Here is a 19,140-nt window from a genome sequence, read left to right as displayed (position 1 = left end):
CACAGCCCTCCCCACCGCAGTACCAGGAACTTGGTCTGCGGTAGGGGCTTGGTAAAACCCATCTGAAAAAGTCAGAGTCCTGTGCTCCCAGTTTATGTAGGGGTTTCTTTGGACCAACCATGGAATCCCTAGGATGACTAAGGGATGACCTACAGGGGCCACTACAAACTGCATCCCCTCATGGTGGCTACTTATTTGCAACGCCACCGTGCCTGTGAAATAGGTCACTGGTCCCCCCCCCCCCTTGCTTCTGAACCATCCAATTGTGTGAAAACCATGGGTTGCTGAAGGGGAAATCTGGGTAAGTCCAAAGCAGCAACCACGTCTGGATGCATTAAGCATCTTGAGCACCCTGAGTCAATCAGCGCCCAAACCTCAACAGTCTTCATGTGAGATCCCAACTTTACCTTCACGTTCAGCATGGGACAGTTAGCACTCACCAAAACATCTTCGCGCCCATCCTCCACCACCTGCCCACAGGCACTTTTCAGAGCAGGTGGCTGGCGTTTCCTGCTGGCTCTTTAGGATCACTTTCTTCCTCTACCCTGAAATAGGGTACCTTCTCAACCTCGGTCTCCCCCTTGGCTGCCGTCATTTTCCTGGTCACTGATGGCGATTTGCCCACCGGTTTTCCCGACCACTCCACTGCCTTGGATTTGGGGCAAGCAGCCACCCTGTGTCCCTCCTTCCCACACCGGAGGCACTGGCCTTTGGCATAACGCCACTCTCTCTCCTCCTCCCAGGTTCGATACCCAGGCTTCACAGCTGCTGTTGCGGTTCGAGGTCCCTTGATGATCGCCGCTTGCCTCGCCACCCTCTTTGCCTGAGAAAAGGTCTCTTGGGCATGCCCAGCCTTCCCGGCCAGCTGTATCCATTCATACAGGGTGTCTGGGTCGTCTCTGCCCAATGCCCACCTCAGGACCTTCATATTCAGACCCTCTTTGAACCGCTCTATTAATGTAGATTGGGACCAGTCCTCAATCTTTCCAGCCAAAGCCTTAAACTCCAGGGCATAGTCTGCTACTGACCGCTGCCCCTGGCTGAGCTCCTTTAAAGCTCTTTTTGCTCTTTCCTTGGCTAAGGGGTCTACAAAGTGTAACTTCAATGCCCACAGGAATTCTTCAAACTCCTCCAGCTCAGGGGCTTTGCCCTCGCATAACTGGATGTACCAGTCAGCTGCTCTCCCTTTCAACTTGTTGGCAATGGCACTCACTTTGGCTCTTTCTGAATGGAAATACGGCCCAAATTCATCCATATAACTCTTTGCATTGGTGAGGAAAAAAGACAACTTAGTTGGATCCCCGTCAAATTTGACACCAAAGTCTTTCGCTCCCACTCCAGGTGGCCCCCGTCCCACATCTGGTCGCCCACTCGCACCCCTGCTTGCTGGGGATCTCCGATCTCGAGGCAGGGATTTTGCGAGCCTAACTCTGGGAGGTCTCGCCTCTGCCCTGTGCTGTCTCCTGCCTCTCTCCAGCGGTGGCGCCGCAGGGGGGGGGGAGAAGGCAAGGAATACCTAGTGCTTGCTTCCTCTTCGCTCCTCACTCGGGCCCCCCATGCCATTGACCATTTCTTGAACATATACTCCATCGACGCCTCCATCACCCTTAGTCTTTCAGGGGTTTGAGAGTCCTCCTTCCCTTGTTCATCCACCTGCCTCCCCTGCATCCTTACAACTGTTGGGGATAACGGGTATCACTGCTTCCAGGACGTCCTGGACGTCCCTGGTAAAGGACCCTGCGCCTCATCCCAGGTGATTAGCTCGCCTGGTGACTCTCCAATGGTTTCGGGTGACCTTCCTTCTCCAGCCTCCTCTCCATCCGAGCTGGAACTTGAACCCTCCTGGTCCTCACGTAGTTCTGGGGTAGAGTTCCTCTCAGTTCTTTTAACCGTGGAATCCGGCACCCCCTCACTCGTTTCGCCACTACCACTGGTCTTGGATTTAGGTTCTGTCATCGCTAGCTCCACTACCTCACAGATCAAATCTGGAAAGAGGCTAACAGTAAAAATTTGGGATTCTCAGCTTTATGTAATGATTGCCTATCCTAACAGACTCAGACTCAGAAGCAGGAGCTTAAGAATATCTGGTTTATTAAAGAATAGTATGCAAATACAGAGAAAGCTGAGAATGAGCAAAAGCGCACCAAATACAAACTAAAAACCCTCGGTACAAACGTAATCCCTCCCCTTGCCCAACCATTTCAAATTCCCCAAGCCCAGGTGCTGGTAACGAGTTCTGCTGATGTCCTGGGAAGAAAACCTTGAACACAGTATATAACCCGAACACATTCCATTCCCCTGAACACAGATAACAAACCCAGCAGAAGGAGTTTACAGCCCCCTCTTAGACAGAACACGCATCAGCAACTTAGCTTGACATGCGAAACGTTACGATGTACAATGCACATTGAAATGGTGAACATGACAGTCCTCTTGTTCTTCCTTTTCCCCCCTTGAATCTCTAAGGACTAAGCCATGTGAGATGAGGTGAGGCCACTGATTACATTTCTTTATGATAAATATTATTTCATTTTATTTCCCATCCTAACTTTTTTTCCCCAAAGGATCTCAGAATAACACACTGTCATGTTCACCGTTGCAATGTTTGTTACATCGTAACGGTTCACATGCCAGTGTGTTGACGCGCGTTCCTGGCTGGGAGGGTGCTGCTGATAAACCTTGCATGGGGAGATGTATCAGGCTGTGCCATGGAGGAATGTGTTTGGGTTATCTCTTTAATGTCAAGGTCTTTTTTGCCCGTTGATCAGCAGAGCTCGTTAGGAGCACCTGGGAATGTGGGATTGTTATGAATGCAGGGGTGGGTGGGACGCTGTTTGAAACGGAGCTATTTAGTTTGACTTTAGCAGCGTTTTTCTCATTCTCAGCTTTCTTTCTGTTTGCACTCTATTCTAAATAAAATCAGAACCTAAGCTTTGATTTGGAGTCTGAGTGTTTTATTTAGGTTCAGACATTCATCACACACACACAGTTCTTTTCATTTCTAATAATAATGTGAGTTAAGTTAAATCAATAGTGAGCATGGCTAGTGGCCTCAGACCATCCAGTGAGACTAATGTCTGTTCAGATGCTTCAACTCAGAACCCTCTGGTCATTGTCTAATTCTCTAGCCACTAAACCATAGTAACTCACCAAATGAGAGGTTGGGAATTTCACTACTTAAATGAGTACAGGAGTGAATGGGAAGAGAGGTGTTGAACTCTTTTGCACTCCCATTTTTTATTTTTCTATAGATAACTAAAGATACTTTTCTCTGTTTTTATTTCACATACCTAGGGCTAACAGGACACCCTGGAGAAGATGCTGATGCTAGGGAGAGTGGAGGGCAAAAGGAAGAGGGGCCGACCAAGGGCAAGGTGGATGGATGATATTCTAGAGGTGACGGACTCATCCCTGGGGAGCTGGGGGTGTTGACGACCGACAGGAAGCTCTGGCGTGGGCTGGTCCATGAAGTCACAAAGAGTTGGAAGCGACTAAACGAATAAACAACAACAGGGCTATCATATCTAACTGTAAAACTCAAGATGTCCACTAGATGGCAGCAAAGAGTCCATTCTTAACCCTATCCATTGGTCATCAGGAGGTTGCAGCCCATACAGTATATGATAATACTAACAGCAGAGATTAGTCAGGAATGAAGTGAACAGAGCAATAGGCTGAAGAGCATTAACATGTGGGAGGAGAAAGGTTTAGTGTCTCTTTCTACTCTACTTTGCTATTACACTCCCCACACCTCATATGTGAATAAAATGATATGAAATAAAATACATTTGCACCATCACTGTTTACTATTTTATTTACTCTGCATTTCTCTTTCTCTCTCCATTAATGTTTTATTTACAGGATAAAATTATAAAAAAATAAAAACATGGTATCATTTCCAGCATTAAAACAAATGTATGAAGATAAGGTGGATGATAATGGGTATCCATCCTGTGGCTGAAATTCAATGTTTCATGCAGTTGTGATAATTAAGATTCGAAGCAACTTCTGGAATCTGTTGTTTTAAGCAGAGGATGGGGCAACTTAACTTCTTTAACTGCTTTTCAAATAGTTTCCCCAATTTCTCTTCTCCCACACTTCTCACAGTTCATTTGCTTCAAATTTTCTTAAGGTTGCTTTACATTTAAGTTACCCCCCATTTTGGAAAAAAAACATTCTGCTAAACCAGGGGTTGTCCTTCTTTGGTGGCTAGAAGCTGAACTAAAAAAAAATGGGGTGATTTCTTATGGCTGCAGGAATTGTGGTTGAGCACATCATAGTGTCACTGAAGTGAAAACAGTATTTTCAGCCCATTAGAAGTGGTGATTTAGGGTGTTTGTCGATGTAGTTGCCGGGAATCAAAACTTACTTGAAAGCACAAATCAATCAATGTATAAAAAGTGACTGGTGCTTCTTTACTTTCAGCCTTTTAAAATCAGGTCCTTTTGTGGTGTACTTTACCATCAGCTAGCCTGATGGGAGTTACTATGTGAAATATCTAGAGAGCATCATGTTGTGGAAGCTTGATTAAAGTTGTATGAAGAAACATGTTTTGTTGGTTGATTTATCTTCGGTACTTTCACCCCACAGAAAACATTGATTTTTTTTATCCATTTATTTTGATAACTCTGCAATAGTAGCTTGAGAATCCCTTGTAGAAAGTTGCATATATTCAAACTGTTCGGATTTTTAAATGATCAGCTGGCTTTGCAGGATTATAAATTCAAGTCTTGTTTCCTTTCCAGTTTAATTTGTCTCTTTTAAAATATTCTGGAATGGAGCCTCATTTGTATAAAAGTTAGAAGAAAACAGGTGAATTAGAAATGTGTTTGCATTCCTTCAGTAAACCAAGATAATTGCATATTTGCCATGAATTAAATGCATGTATATATGTAGTCTTTTGACATAAGAAGCAATACTGTTATCAGCAAACAGCAAATTCTAAAGTGACATTTTGGTGAAACAAATGACAGTAAATAATCCTTTCTGGATAAAAGAAAATAATACAGTAGAGATGATAAAAACAGTATATAATATGGTATATAATAAATACTAAAAGTAGAACCAGCTACAAGGAGGGAATGGTGAAAAAATCTAAGATACAAAAGCAGGTTTTTTTTCTTTGGAAAAGCTGGAAAAATAACAAGGTCTTCCCTAGATAGCAAAAAGTCCATAATGTAGATGTCAGGTGAGCGCTTGTGAAAAACACCTGTAGAAGGGACTCAGATGATGACTTCTCAGCCCAGGTAGGTGGATGCTCCTGCAGTACACTCCCCAGTGCCACATGCTGAAGTCTTTAAAAATTAAACCAAGCATTATAAAAACAGTAAAAACACATTGGCCCTCCAGTGCATCTCTCAGCCAAACCCCTATTAATGCTGATCTGAAACACATGAGGCTGGCCTTCACAAACTGGCTCAGAGCCATCTCACAAAGCTAATGATTAGTGTAGACCAGAGTTTCTCAACCCTGGGAACTTCAACATAAATACTTGGACTTCAACTCCCAGAATTCCCCAGCCAGCCATGCTGGCAGGGGAATTCTGGGAGCTGAAGTCCACACATCTTAAAGTTCCCAAGATTGAGAAATACTGGTCTAGACTGATAATGTTTTAGAAGCAGCTTTAACTAAACAGTCCTTGTGTGGTTCAGGCAATGCTTTGTATTATATTCAAGGTGTTTCAAAAAAAAAATTAAAGGAACATAAAGATTTCAGCAAAGACTGACCTGAAATTGTGGCTGCCACTGTGACAGACTGATTTAATAAACCCCTCTTTAGCTGGGACAGGTAAAGCCATCTTTATTCAGAAAATCTCATCCTATTCTCATATACACTTACATCAGTGTTATGGCAGGGACAACTGTACAATAACAGGGGAATAACTTGAAGAACCCAAAGTTGTTCAATTTATATTCTTAAAAACTAGGTGATTTAGTCAAGGGAAGTGAGTTTTTTCTAATGTAAAGAAGCTGACACTGTTCAAAGATAAGTAATTCTTATTCTGATCACTTTGAAAACTACAGCTCAGATCCTTTAGGGTTTTTAAAATAGTTGATAGAATTAATGGAATTAATGTAAATGATCAGGAATAATGTCTCAAAGAATTTGCAAAGTATTCTTTCACCAGGAAGAAAACAGTATATCCCACTATACAGCTTTTGTTACAAAATCTGACTTTTCAAGGCAATCAAAACTGAGCAAAAATAGATAAGGCAGGTAACTATAATTTGCATTTTTAAAAGAAGTAGTAAATAATTTTTTTTTGCCTCAACAGGCATTGCCTGTTATAAAATGAATAGTAAAACTTTACTATGAAACTTTAAGTGGCTTGTAAGATGAAAAAGCCTAACAGCAATGTTAAGCTTCTGACATATTCTATGGAATACAGAGCCTATAGAGAAAGTAAACAAACAAACAAGCAAACAACCGAATAAAATTTAGTCATTTTCTGTCAGCAGTGAGCCAAGTATTTATTTAATTTCACCACCAGTACTTATAATCCCCAAAAGTTCCAGTTGAAAACTTTTCAAATCTATTGATATTGTGCAGTGTAATATAGAACAATTATGAAGAACTGCTAATATATTGACAGCACAATCTTATGTCTGTCTGTTCAAAAAGTCTTAACAGGTCTTTCTGTTTCAAAGGTCCTACATATAGAGAAGGTTGATTGCTTTAGTGTATGAATTTGGCTCTGATAGCTAATGTGCAAGATATCATCATCATCATCAAATCTTTACTACAGTCAAAGACCAGCATAATTGTGCAAGATAAAATTGTTGTGTGGTGTTTGCTTTAAATTGCTCTATGTGTTCTCTGCATGCATGTCTTGACAGGCTGATAGGCTTCACTGATGTGCATGGAAGCAATGCATGGAAGCAGTTTCTGAGATGGAGATTATGCTATGTACATTGTTCCTTGCACTGCTTTAATTTACAGACTGATCCAAGATAATCCGCATTATGAAGTACTGTACGGTGTGTTTTGTTACTGATCACAAGAGGGAGCCCTTGGAGCCTGGCAGAAACCCAAACTGGTATAATCAGGCAGATAGCATCAAGCTGGAGTTGCAGCTTGGACAGCTCCTTGCAGAACCTTGGACAGCTCCTTGGACAGATCACCTTTTCCAGAAGGGACTGCTGTTCATCTGACCTCTTTAATTGGGTCTGATCACCCTTCCCCTACATCACTCCCCATTCCTGAATAATTAAGAATATAAAATGATAGATCCCTGCCCTTTAGCTTAAAATGGCGCTATCAGGTGTAATGATTCCCTTATCCACAAATACAAGAGACCTAGGGATAATGCTGCTGGATATGCTGGTTTTGCTTCTTCTGAACTGGGATGAGGTTTCTTACTGGTATGCTTAGAGTCTAGGTCAGAGCTAAGGTCTGGCACTGCTACAGATGGTTTCTCTTCTGCATCTGGGTCCTGGGTCCTGCAGAGACTGGGCTCACAGTACTGCACTAAATGGTAAATCAGTTATTTCTTTTTAACAAGAAGGCAGTTACAAACCACTTCCATACTTTTGCCTAGAAAACATGGATATATCCATGTTGTCTCCAGGATTCAAGCTCAACTTGAGGGAGAATTTGAGATACAATGAGAGAAGCCATATGAGAAGTATTGGCTTTTGCTTTGATACAATTTTGCAGAAATATGTAGGGTCTCTGAGCTATTTCCCTGCTCCCCCATGCCTCTTTAGATTTTGTACAAGTGGAACAGTTGAAAAAGAGGGCAAGGGAGGAGCATTGAAATGCCCCAAAGAATCAATGAGAGGGCCTGGCTCAGACAGTAACACATCCTAAGTTTTTTTAGAAGGGGAGACTCAGAGCAAGGAGGAAGAAGACACTTGGCCTTCCAGGATGAACTGGCCCACTGTTCCTGTTTTTCCCAGCACCCTTTCTCCACTAATCCTGCCCCTAAGAAATCAAAGTGACTTTGCAACAGATGGTGAGAACTTAGTATCAGGAGGCAGAAAGAAAGCCACTATATCTTAGAAGCTTTTTAGAGACATTTGCCCATGCAGTACTCACCTTTCTCCTCCCCCATCCCTCAAATTAGGATGCTGAGCTTTGTAATTATTAACCAAACTTCAGATGCTTGTTTTGTAATTCTTATGCCTCACGCACAAGGCTTATTTAAAGAACTTAGAAGGAATAGAGCTTGTGTGTTGTGGCATGGCGATGCCTGAGAGGGAATGGGATGCATGATTGGCTTATTAAGGTGGGGAGTTGGAACCAGGGTGTCACTGGTAGAGAGGAGGCCACATTTGGTAGAAATATGAGAAACAAATATAAATCCATATTTGGGAAAGACATCTCAGTTCTCAAGTTGATTATGATACAGGGTAGAACTAACTTAAAGACTCAAGCTGCTAAATATTGGAAACCCAAAAGGTGTTTCTGATTAGTGGGTTTACTGTCAGCCCAAGTATGGGACACACAAAGAATTGTGTGAATTGAAAGAAAGCAAGTATGTTTGTACCTCAAGCCCAAAGTTGGGCATACCTTTTCGATTACACTTACCCACCCTGTAACCAAAATGTGCCATAAGATTAGTGTGTTGCTTGTTAAATGTTTCTAACATTTTTTTAAAAAGGAAAGCACAGTAAAACAATAAATGCAATAAATAAATACACAGAACGGGAAAGATATAAAACATAAAATCCACTATTCCAGAACAAAGACATAGAATCAGAGTGCAAAACTACAAAAATGTCATTGCTTTAACCTGGGTGCCAGTCCCCACATACAATGCATTATCATCACCATCACTACTGTATGTTGATAATGTTGATGATGACCATCAATGTCATCAAGAATACCACCATCAGTTAGGAATGGAGAGAGTAAGAAACAAATGAACTGAAGAAACTGAAACCCATGTCAACCCCCACATATTTTCATATATAAGTCTGTTCACCACTGTAGATGGAAATATAAAAGAAACAGAGTGATTTCACACTTTAGTTTATCCCAGTGAAAATTCTTAAGGCCTATCTTCTGAAAACATAACTTTGTATCGGAGTCCATTGAATGGACATAGGATTCAGATTAAGCTCACTTTCTCACCTACTCACCACCCATTCCACCTACCCAGGTCACCTACTAAAGATGCTACTGTGGTCCTATTGCTTACACTGGGCAGCAAGTCCCATGGTATCTGCCTGGGTGATTGGATCTGACAGGGTTAGCATGCTCTGGATTCCATTGATTAAACAATGCCACCTATAGGGACTCCAGAAGTGCACCCTCCCTATAGCAGCACTTGTTTTCTGGAATGAGATTCCCCCTGAGATATGAGCAGCCTCTACCCTACTGATGTTTTGAAGAGCCCTGAAGACCTGGCTCTTTACCCAGGCCTTTGGCAAGAACAATAGACACCCCTTTCTTCCTTTTCCTTGTTCCATCTGGGTTTGTTTTCTCTGCCATCTTTGTTTTGTGTTGTTTTGTGTTTTCATATTGTTCCTTGTTTTTAAATGTTTTTAACGATTTGTAAACTGCCCAGAGTTGGGCATCATCATCATCATCATCATTTTGCCATTGCAACTATGTTGCTACAACATTATCACTCTACTCTGTCAACATATTGCCATTTTACACAAGAGGATTGGGTTGATATCCTATACTTCCTGAGCTGGATAGGATCAGTGACAATTTCTTAAACAGTTAGAAAAAAACCTTGCTGCTAAGCTTCCTAGAAATGTTTTATTTTCCTACTCACTAGTGACACATATCCAACTGTGCTCCTGCATTATACAAAACACCTACAGACATGCCTGTAACTTAGGCAACCTGACTTGAAAGAGATTGATTTCATCATATGATTGATATACAAAAGATGCCTCTTATCTCCAAGTTCCATGTTTACATTATAATATATTATTTTGGGTGATTTAAAGGAAGGGGGGAGAAAGAAAAGATGCCTTTCTTTCACTTCCTATTATGCATATTGTTGGCATTTCCAAATTATCTCATTTTAATGCTCTGTGACAAAAGAATAGTACAGAATCAGGAATCTCTGGAAGTTTCAGCTATTAAAATACTGGAACATGGAGTGAAAATTGTCCTGTTTCCTGTTTCCTTTGCTTTTGCTGTCAGATTCTAAATATATAATTGTAGCAGACTGGAGACCAGATGTTATTCCTTACTGCATGGCAGCAAGGGTGAAAGAAAAGACCTGGAGTTCTATGGCATAATGATGATAATAATGAATAGGAGGATCTCATCACCAGAGCAGCTGATGCCTAATTTAAGCATTGAGCCTGTGCTCAGTACAGAGATATTTTGTTTTTGTTTTTTTTAAAGAATGGAACCATTTCTCAGTTTTGCCTCTTGCCCCATAAATCTCTTTCTCAGTTTTGCCTCTTGCCCCATAAATCTCTCTCTCTTCAGCTTTTCTGCTGCAGTGGTTCCCAGAACGTTATTTGACCCAGGGCCTCTTTTAGAGTGCCAGTATTCACCTCTGGAAACTAAAACATGTGAAGTAGTAGTAAAGTATGTTGGAGCATTTGCAGACATGTTCAACTCTCCCCAACAGCCAAGGAACATAAATGACAGAGCTAAATTTTCTAACAATTTGGCTTCCTCTTAGTAGATAGCACAAGCTCCTTTTACACTGTTAGTCCCCTACTGCTGACCATTAAGATAAGAATATAAAACAAAAAAATATTTTTCTTTTGTTGAGTAAAAATAAAACATTAGATTCCCACAAATACATTTTATTGCTCTGTGAGTTGGTTTGCCCATTAAAAAAATTATTGGTTTGTCCCATCAAACTCCCCAGGCAGAATATAGGGCCATTTTCAGCTGATTGATCTCAGCATAAATGTGAGTAACCATCTGTTCACTAATGGATATCTTTTTTACTGAACAGTTACAAATACAGTATATGTGAAGTACTTTAATTGCAGATATTATGTGGTCTGACTCTAGGTGAGGGAGAAAAACTAGTGTCAGAATTCATGCTTACGTGTCATGAAATTACAGTATATTCTATGTCAAGCCAGCCAATTGAGTTTGCAGCATTGATCACAATGTGAACATAAACATTTATCAATATAGAATTCAACTGTGTGCAACAAATAAGCTGGAAGATGTATGGGCTTCAAGGCGAGCATCCTTTGCATGGTGAATGAAGAAGCTATGGGGAGGTGGGGCACAACAGAGATCATTTGAAAGCTTATGTTGTGGGGACCCAAATTTTAATCCATTTGAATTATTCAGTGTGATAATGGTTATTCAGGTTTTTCCCACTTCTGATTCCAATGTGGAAACTTCAGTGGTCCACAATAAAGGTTTCATCACATCCCTTGTGGATAAAATAGTTTGCATTTGAGGCATCCCAATGGCAAGATTACACCAGAGGCAAATGCAAAGGTATCCAGTAACTTTTGTTTGTCCCTTCAGTTAGATGTTGTCATCTTGGAGGATCAAGTAAGGTTACCTTCTCTGTCATGGCTCCTTTCTTCTGGAACAGCATTCCTCTAGAAATATCTATGGTTCCCATCCTTCAAATGTTCTGCATGGCTCTGTTCTCAGTACAATTCATGTGGGTTTGTCTGGATGGTCATGTTACTTTTTTTTTTAAAGTATGCATTCTTTTAAACTTTTTAAGCCTCCCAGACTCTTTTTGGAGTCAGATGGTCTTGAAATCCAACCAACCAACCAACAAACACACATTTCCCCTATTTCTGCAAGCTGTATTTTCCACAAATATATTGATCTTTCTTCCCTCTCAGTGGCCCTATTTTGCCGTCCAGTGATCATAGTTGAGTCTTCTATTAATATATAGCAAGATTGGGCACTCTTTCTCCTACTGAAGTTTCTATTAAGGTAATTTTCAGGGTGTATTTGTGTATTTGTGTACAGGCACAATGGCTAGAAGAGAATCAAGTAATGGGAAGTTTGAGCCAACATAAAAGTTGGGAGGGAGAGCCTCCCCAGATGAAAGGAAGCTGATTTCATTTTATTTAAGACAACTTAAAACAGAGGAAGCAGAAAAAAATAGAGGCAGAACCCACATAGTTTCCCCACCTCAAATGTGAGCAGTTGGTTGGGCTAGAATAAATATGGGTACAAATACTACAGGCAGTCCAGTGTAGTTGTTAAGGCACCAGGCTAGAAACCGGGAGACCGTGAGTTCTAGTCCTGCCTTGGGCACAAAGGCAGCTGGGTGACCTTGGGCCAGTCACTCTCTCTCAGCCCTAGGAAGGAGGTAGTGCAAACCACTTCTGAAAATCTTGCCAAGAAAACTTCAGGGACTTGCCCAGGCAGTTGCCAGGAGTCAAAAACTGACTTGAAGGCACAAATATTTACCTTTTCTCAGGTATTATTTTCTGTGACAATCCTCACTTTCTTCCTCTTTGTGATACTTTCTTATTTCTCTCTGAAGCAACAAGCTATGGGGATAGTAGGGATCCCTAGTCATTTTTGAAATTGGGCTGAAGACTCCACGGGGCCCAAGACCCACAAAGGCTCCACTGCCTTTAGCATGTGGGATGCTTGCTGACTGTTGCATTTATAACTAGCTGCTTCAGAGACTTTCCAGAGATAATACATTTCTTTAAAGACATTGTGAGATATACTATATCCCTATCTACTTTTAATTATTTTTAGCAACAAATTTGGACTATCTACTATATATTAATATACTTTAAGGAAAAGGAGAAAAAGATATTGACATGCCTTTGTGCAATTACGAGGCATCCACCCAGAGGGATAATGGCTCTTAGGGCATTCAGAGCAAAATCAGAAATTTGCTTTTATGGTTTGCTCTGCTGGATGCCCAAATATTTGTGGTGTAATTAATAAGTAGCAGTTTTTAGTTTTATTTGCTTTTGATTTGCTCAACGCGGCACTTCCTTGAAGCTTGCAAATCACAGCGACACACACATGGGTGTGTAACAGTAGCGAAAGCCTGGGCGATCGTCCCGTCCCCTCAATACCCCAATGTCCCTGTATTCCATAAGAGGCATTTTGCTGTTCTCACTGCACCTCCCTCGGGGCCTCCCGCAGTGGCTCAAATCCACTTGCAACATGGCTTGGGTGATCTTCAGAAAGGGCCTAAAGAACTGGTTCATTATGCTCGTACCGTATTCTCCTACGGGAACAGATACATTGTATGTAAATTCGGACTGTTATTTTATGCAGCTGTGGCTAAAACACCATCCCCAGGACAATATTTGGAACTAGGGAGGAAGGAATGTCGAACAAGACGATCCGGCAGGCTGATCCTGACGTCCACGTTATTCCTTGCAGGGCTCCTTGCCAAAACCTCCTTTGTCAATCGCATCTTCGATTCCCTCCCAGGCCACTGAGTGAAAGGGGGTGGGAGGCAGGCAAGCGGCTCGCTTCAAAGGGGAGGGGCGCTGCAGAAATTTGAGCATTCAGAGCCTTGCAGCAGGGGAGAGAGGCTTGCAAAGCGCAGGGGTCAAACGCTAACCTTTCCCTTTGGCTGCCTTGCACGGCCAGGCGTGGGTGGAGAAGAGACGGAAAGGGGGGGGGGCGCTTGTCTGCGCTACTCATCCGCAGATCTGGGAAGGAAGCGATTGCAGCAGAGCCGCCTCCTGCCAAATGGCTCAGGCTGCTGAGTGAGCAGAGCGCTCGTGAGTTTAACCGCTCCCCCCCCCCGGCTGATCTCGCCTCGCGTAATTGAAGTAGAGAGCGGAGGGCGCAGCAGACGCCTTCAGACATGGCGGGGACCGAAGGCATCACAGCAGGTAACGTGTTTGAGGGTCCTGCGGGCAGGGACGGGAGGACACTGCCTGGTTTGGAGGGGGCTTTGTCATCACGAATAATCGCGACGGTCCCCAGGTATTTCGAAGCAATGCAGCAGATTCCTTGGAGGGGGATGCTAAGCGGCGCCGGGCTTGCGGGGTGGAGTGGGGGCAGGACCTGCTTCCCGCGCTGCGATCGCCCTGGGCTGCCGGGTTGTATCTTGCAGGCTGTTTGAGCCTCGGAAGAAAAGCCCCGCATGCTGAGACTACAGCCGGTGTATATAATCGTTCAAGGTGACAATTGAATACAGGGGTTTAGAAAGGAAGCCCTGTGTAGAGAAACATGCTTGGAGTTAGTATTTATTCCTGCATATAATAAAGAGATGCATACACGGGCTCATAAGATACTAAATGATCCACTTGGCGTTGTTCGCAAAGCGCTCGTGTGCATTGACTTCTGTTTACGCACGGGCTGAGTGGACACAAAACATTTGGTCTGATCTCTAAATTAGTTTTCTGGGATGGCGCAATACACTTGAACAGTAATCCAACAAAACAGGCTGAATTCACACAGGACGCTACGCCTCAGAAAACTAGTTAATAATGATCAGAATTACCGTTTGCGAATGCGGTCGCTCGATGTGGGACCGATTTGCTGAAGTATATTGTGTGGGCACAACAGCGAAATGAGATGAGCACATGTGCTGAGCGGCCCTGTGCGTGTAATACAGTTTATAAATCCGGGTGTGCGCGCGTGCGTGGGGAGATACTGCTTTAGCGCTAATTTGGTACAAAGAGCGGCCGTGAGATTGGACCTTTCCTGAGCGTGAACTTTGCCATTGAGCGGAGAAATACTTCTGCAATAAGCATCTTGGGGCTATGGGAAAGGATCTGCCATTTATCAGCAGATCTGCTTTGATGTTCAGAGGTTTGAACGGCTGGTGGCTCGACGCACGGTTGGGCCTCCGCCGCTCTAGTTGCGGGGGCACAGAATTTGTAGAGGAGGTAATCTAAGGGATGCCCGGGCGTGGGAATGGGAATCCCCTCCCCCACCTTTCTTTTTTGAACGCCTGGTGCTCCGTCCCCTTCGCCCGTTGCTTGCAAGCCTTGCGCCAGGAGTCGGCGCCGAAGTTGGCTTCTCCTCCGGCAAAGGCTGACCGACCAGCCGCCACGTGATCTCCGAGGGCCGGGAGGGCGATTGCACCAGATCGGGAGGTGAAACTGCCGGCGATAGGATCCAGGTGGAAAAGCAATGCGGAGGAATCCGAGCTGCCCCTCCCCCGCGGTGGCGCGCCTCTCCGGCGAGGCTGAGCCGCGGGTGTTCCCCGGCTCTGCATCTGCTCTGCGGCTGGGCGGGGGGCCGGGCCTCGGGTCGCCGCGGCTGGCAATGCGACGCTTTCCCGGAATCGGCGACGGGAGGGGCCGGCCCAGAAGGCGTTTTCTCCAGAGGGGAGAAAGGGTGTTAAACTACGGGAAGGATAGCTGCGGTGGCCCTGAGTAGGACGTGGGGGAGCGGAGGCTGAAAAGTAATAATCCCCTTCTAAAATCGTAGTGGAGATACTTGTCACTTTTTAAAAAACAGTACCAATGGAAGGGAAAGGAAACTTCACTTGCTTAAATTCCGGAGGGGTGGAAAAGGGAGTGGAATCCTAACTATTGGCCAATTCTTTCTGTCCCTCTTCCCTGCTTTCATAGTTGTGACTCGTCAAAATCATGTGTCGCATAGGACACCGGCAGTATTTTCTGATCTCTGCAGTTTTTGAGGGGAGTCGCTGCAGCTTGGATTCATGGGGCCTTCAGCCTTTAGTTTGGTAGCCATTAATAGAGAGTATACCCCACTTGGTTTCAGGGCTGGTTTTGCAGGGCTGGTGCAAATGAGGGGATTTCTTTTCCCCTCTCCATTTGGCAATAGAGTGAAGAAAAAAGAAAAATCAGGAAATAAGACAAACTAGACATCAGCTCTTAGCAGATACTGGTGTATGCGGAGGAGGCGGCAGCTCTGCCCTCCTCCATCATTTTCTAGGGCAGCTCTGTAGAACTTGTTCTGAGAAATGCAAGTCAGTGCCCTCCTGGGTGTGGCTGGCTGTCCCCATGTTGCTTGTCACTGTTGGGTAGTAAAATATGCAACTTTTTCAGAACTCTCAAGGAGCAACACCTAATGGTGCAACTTCCTTCACATTGGGAATGAGATGCAAATTTGAGTCCTGCTGTCAGTTTTGGTCAGTTTTGCATGGAGTTGATAATAAAATAAAATATAAGAGCTTCTTCTCTGCAGTCTGAATGGTGTGTTATGTATAGGGTGCCTGAATCAGAGACCAGAGGGGGAAAAAAGCAGTATCAGAAGAAAAGTGAAGAAAATACTTTAAATTGTTGCTTTTTATACACTAGCATTGTGGAGGTATATTATAAAATAGTATCTACATTTTTAAAAAATGAACATTGGCTTTTTACTTTATTCCAAGTAATGACTTGAAATGTGCTTTTTTTTTGGTGGTGAATATTTAAAGTATGATAGACGTAGAATTTGAAAAAATGGGGAAAATTGAAAAGCCAATTTGCTTAGTTATCATATGATGAATGTTGTATATTTTATATGAGCATGCAACTGGCATAAATTGATGCTAAAATAAATACCAACTACTTAGATATGTAACTTTGGTAATACTTAGATATGTAACTCAGTTGAATGCTAATTTGCTATACAAAGATTGTGGTATCTGTGTCATAGTGAACAATGCAGATTTTTAATATGTGAAATATTGTATTGGATTCTGCAATCATTATATTGTAGTATTAATAATGATGAAATCTGTTGCAATAGAATTTGTTACAAAGGCAGAACTGCTTGAGATGGGAGCAGTAAGATGTTGCAGCAAAAATCGGCCATTAATTATTTTTATGGTTCCAGGATCTACAGCACTGCAGCCTTTTCAGCATAAGCCTTTATAGACAGCAGAGCTGATCCCTGAAACAATCATACCCAGCCCACATGAGTTGGACCACACCTCCTGTCATACCTAGCCAACAGGGATTTATGATCTCACATCTGGAGGGCAAAGAGTTGGGGAAGACTGCTAAGCTTTAGATACCATCAGCTCCTACTGCCTTCCTACTGCATTAGGTTGAATGGTGCCTTATGCACTGTGGGGCAGCTGTATAGGATGATGATGATACTAACAAGCTGCTAGGGAGAATCTGTCTTTTACTCACCAGATACACAACAAAGCAGTATGACAGTCCTAGGGCTATATAATGCGTGTAGGTGGTCTTGAGTTGAGATCTATAAACATCTATCCCAGCTGCAGCCTGCCTCAGGGGTAGCACTGTTCAGCAAAGAAAATGATTGTTTTATACCAAATAAAGATATACAGCTGGTGGCTTTAATAAACTTTGTTACTTTAAGGCAGGGCTCCTTTGCAAGGTCCCCAAAATCTTATTGACAGTTGCTATAGAATGATCACATGCAGTAGGACTAAGCAAAGATTATGAAATATGAGAGGAATTGTATTGACTGTTCCTAATTAGGTTAAAAATTTCCTTAGTCAAGTTCCTGGTGACGGTCATATCCGTACAGGTTTTTTGGCAACACCATAGTAGTGATTTTTGTCATCACTAGAAAAGGTTGCTCACTTTTATTTTAAAGTATTAGAAACTTCCTGGGAGCGAGGAAGGCCTAGTTTCTGTTGGAACTAATTAAGATTGTTGGGAAGGATTGCACCTTTGCTCTAGTACTTGCTTTTACTTCAATGGAAGTAAACATTGATAGCCAGAATCCCACCACAGATGAGGCTCTTCTGCCACTATGGTCATCACATCTAATGATACGCTGAAAGTATCCTTGAAATGCTCAATGGAATCCCTTTCTCTTAGGAACTGTTATTTTGATTAAATCAATGCCAGGGTGATGATGACTGTGATTTAGGGTAAATGGCATTAGGGTGGAGTCACTTGCGCTGATGATATTCCCTAGTTGGGTAATAAAATGTCTGCAAGCAAACAGCCAAGCTCAGAAAGCCCCGAGGATTCCACAGATCAACCCTGAAATACAGATATTCTCTGTAAATGACAGTCATTAAGGGTAAAATTGAATTTTATGAGGAAAACCTGGTGGTATTGTAGTATGTGTCTAAAAGCATTAAAATATCACAGACAAAGCAGTTTTAAGGTTGCCTAGCCCAAAACTGCAACAGAACTATCCTTCAACTATGCTTTACTCAAGGAGTTCATTACTTTCAATTAAGCACATTTACAAAAATGAGTTGCATTTTTCCATTTTATGAACCTGAATCATATTTTGTTACAGCTTTCTTCCCTATGCTACTCATTTCACATTTTAAGGGTCTTCATGGCCTCAAATATATCTGAATCATCCATTGGTTTGGGAAGAAAATCGGTGGGCATTACTATTTAGTAGGAAACAAAGGGCAGGAAGACTATACTTCTGCTGAGGTATTGTTCTGTGAAGGCAGAGGCAACAGTAGTGATCAGTAAAGGCGCACAGCTCTTGAAGAGGTAATATGGCAACATTTACCTTCACATTACTGTATCTGCCCATTGATAAGACAGGGTAGTAAAGATTTCCTCTAGCAGTACTAACAGAGAAAAATAAATGTAATTGTAAGATAAATGGTTCATGTCAGGCAAAACAAGAAATTATGCTAAAGTTGATGGGATACATGATTGTAGTGCTTGGATATATCTACTCCGAACCACTATTGGGAAAATGCTCTCACACTTGAGTTCTGTAAACTGAAGACTTGGAGACATATTTGGATCTAATTGGTTCTTATTTCCACCAGGAGTAGTTTTACATCTACTCAGAATGTGCAGCAAATCAAGATTTGGTCCAAGCTTTCTTTAGTAATATTTGATAGTTTTTATGTGTTATTTATACAATTAATATCCTATCTTTCTGCTTGAAGAACACTCATGGTGGCTTTGTGCTGACCCTACTTGGGTTGGTATCTAAAGCAGAGATTCACATAAAAAAAAGCTAAAGTTTTGTACATCTTACATATCTTACATATAAGTAAATGGACTTACAGTAAGTGATGAAATGAACAAACGGTTTAAATCTTTTGCTTTTTGAGAGATTAACATGGAATTTAGAAGCATAGTTGCCTTTTTTGAGCCTGCCAAATCCCAATGAGATCAAAGACTTGCAAGTTCTTCAGTCCTTCAAAAACCCTATGATTAAAAATAAATAATAAGTCTCCACTTCCCTAACCTGCCCTTTTCTTTTATACATTGTTTGGGGTGAGGAAGAATTGAAATCATTTTAAATAAACAAGGCTGGCTGTGGTCTGCATCCTTTGATTCTCTAGGACAGGCTACTCCCAAAGCTTCAGATCCAATTAACTTCAAACTGCTTTGGAAGAGCTTGTTTTGACTTAGCATAACTTAAATTGCCTAAAGCAGC

General features: G+C 42.5%; 2 protein-coding genes across 3 annotated transcripts in view; one reads left to right on the top strand and one right to left on the bottom strand.

The window, feature by feature from the left end:
- The window catches only part of ENO4 (enolase 4), an 84,198-nt gene extending 82,530 nt beyond the window's left edge, over positions 1 to 1,668 (bottom strand). The window contains exon 1 of the mRNA XM_063307812.1: positions 1,358 to 1,668. Within this exon, the coding sequence (XP_063163882.1) occupies positions 1,358 to 1,668 (311 nt within the window). The remainder of the gene's footprint in view (positions 1 to 1,357) is intronic.
- Positions 1,669 to 13,404: 11,736 nt separating this feature from the next.
- The window catches only part of HSPA12A (heat shock protein family A (Hsp70) member 12A), a 54,898-nt gene continuing 49,162 nt past the window's right edge, over positions 13,405 to 19,140 (top strand). For both annotated transcript variants that reach the window (XM_063307212.1, XM_063307211.1), the window contains exon 1: positions 13,405 to 13,724. In XM_063307212.1, the coding sequence (XP_063163282.1) occupies positions 13,697 to 13,724 (28 nt within the window). In that variant the 5' untranslated portion in view covers positions 13,405 to 13,696. The remainder of the gene's footprint in view (positions 13,725 to 19,140) is intronic.

This window comes from Candoia aspera, chromosome 6 (genome assembly GCF_035149785.1).
Source record: "Candoia aspera isolate rCanAsp1 chromosome 6, rCanAsp1.hap2, whole genome shotgun sequence".
Lineage (NCBI taxonomy): Eukaryota > Metazoa > Chordata > Lepidosauria > Squamata > Boidae > Candoia > Candoia aspera.
Note: the sequence above shows the minus strand (reverse complement) of the source record. Positions and strands in the feature narration are given on the sequence as shown.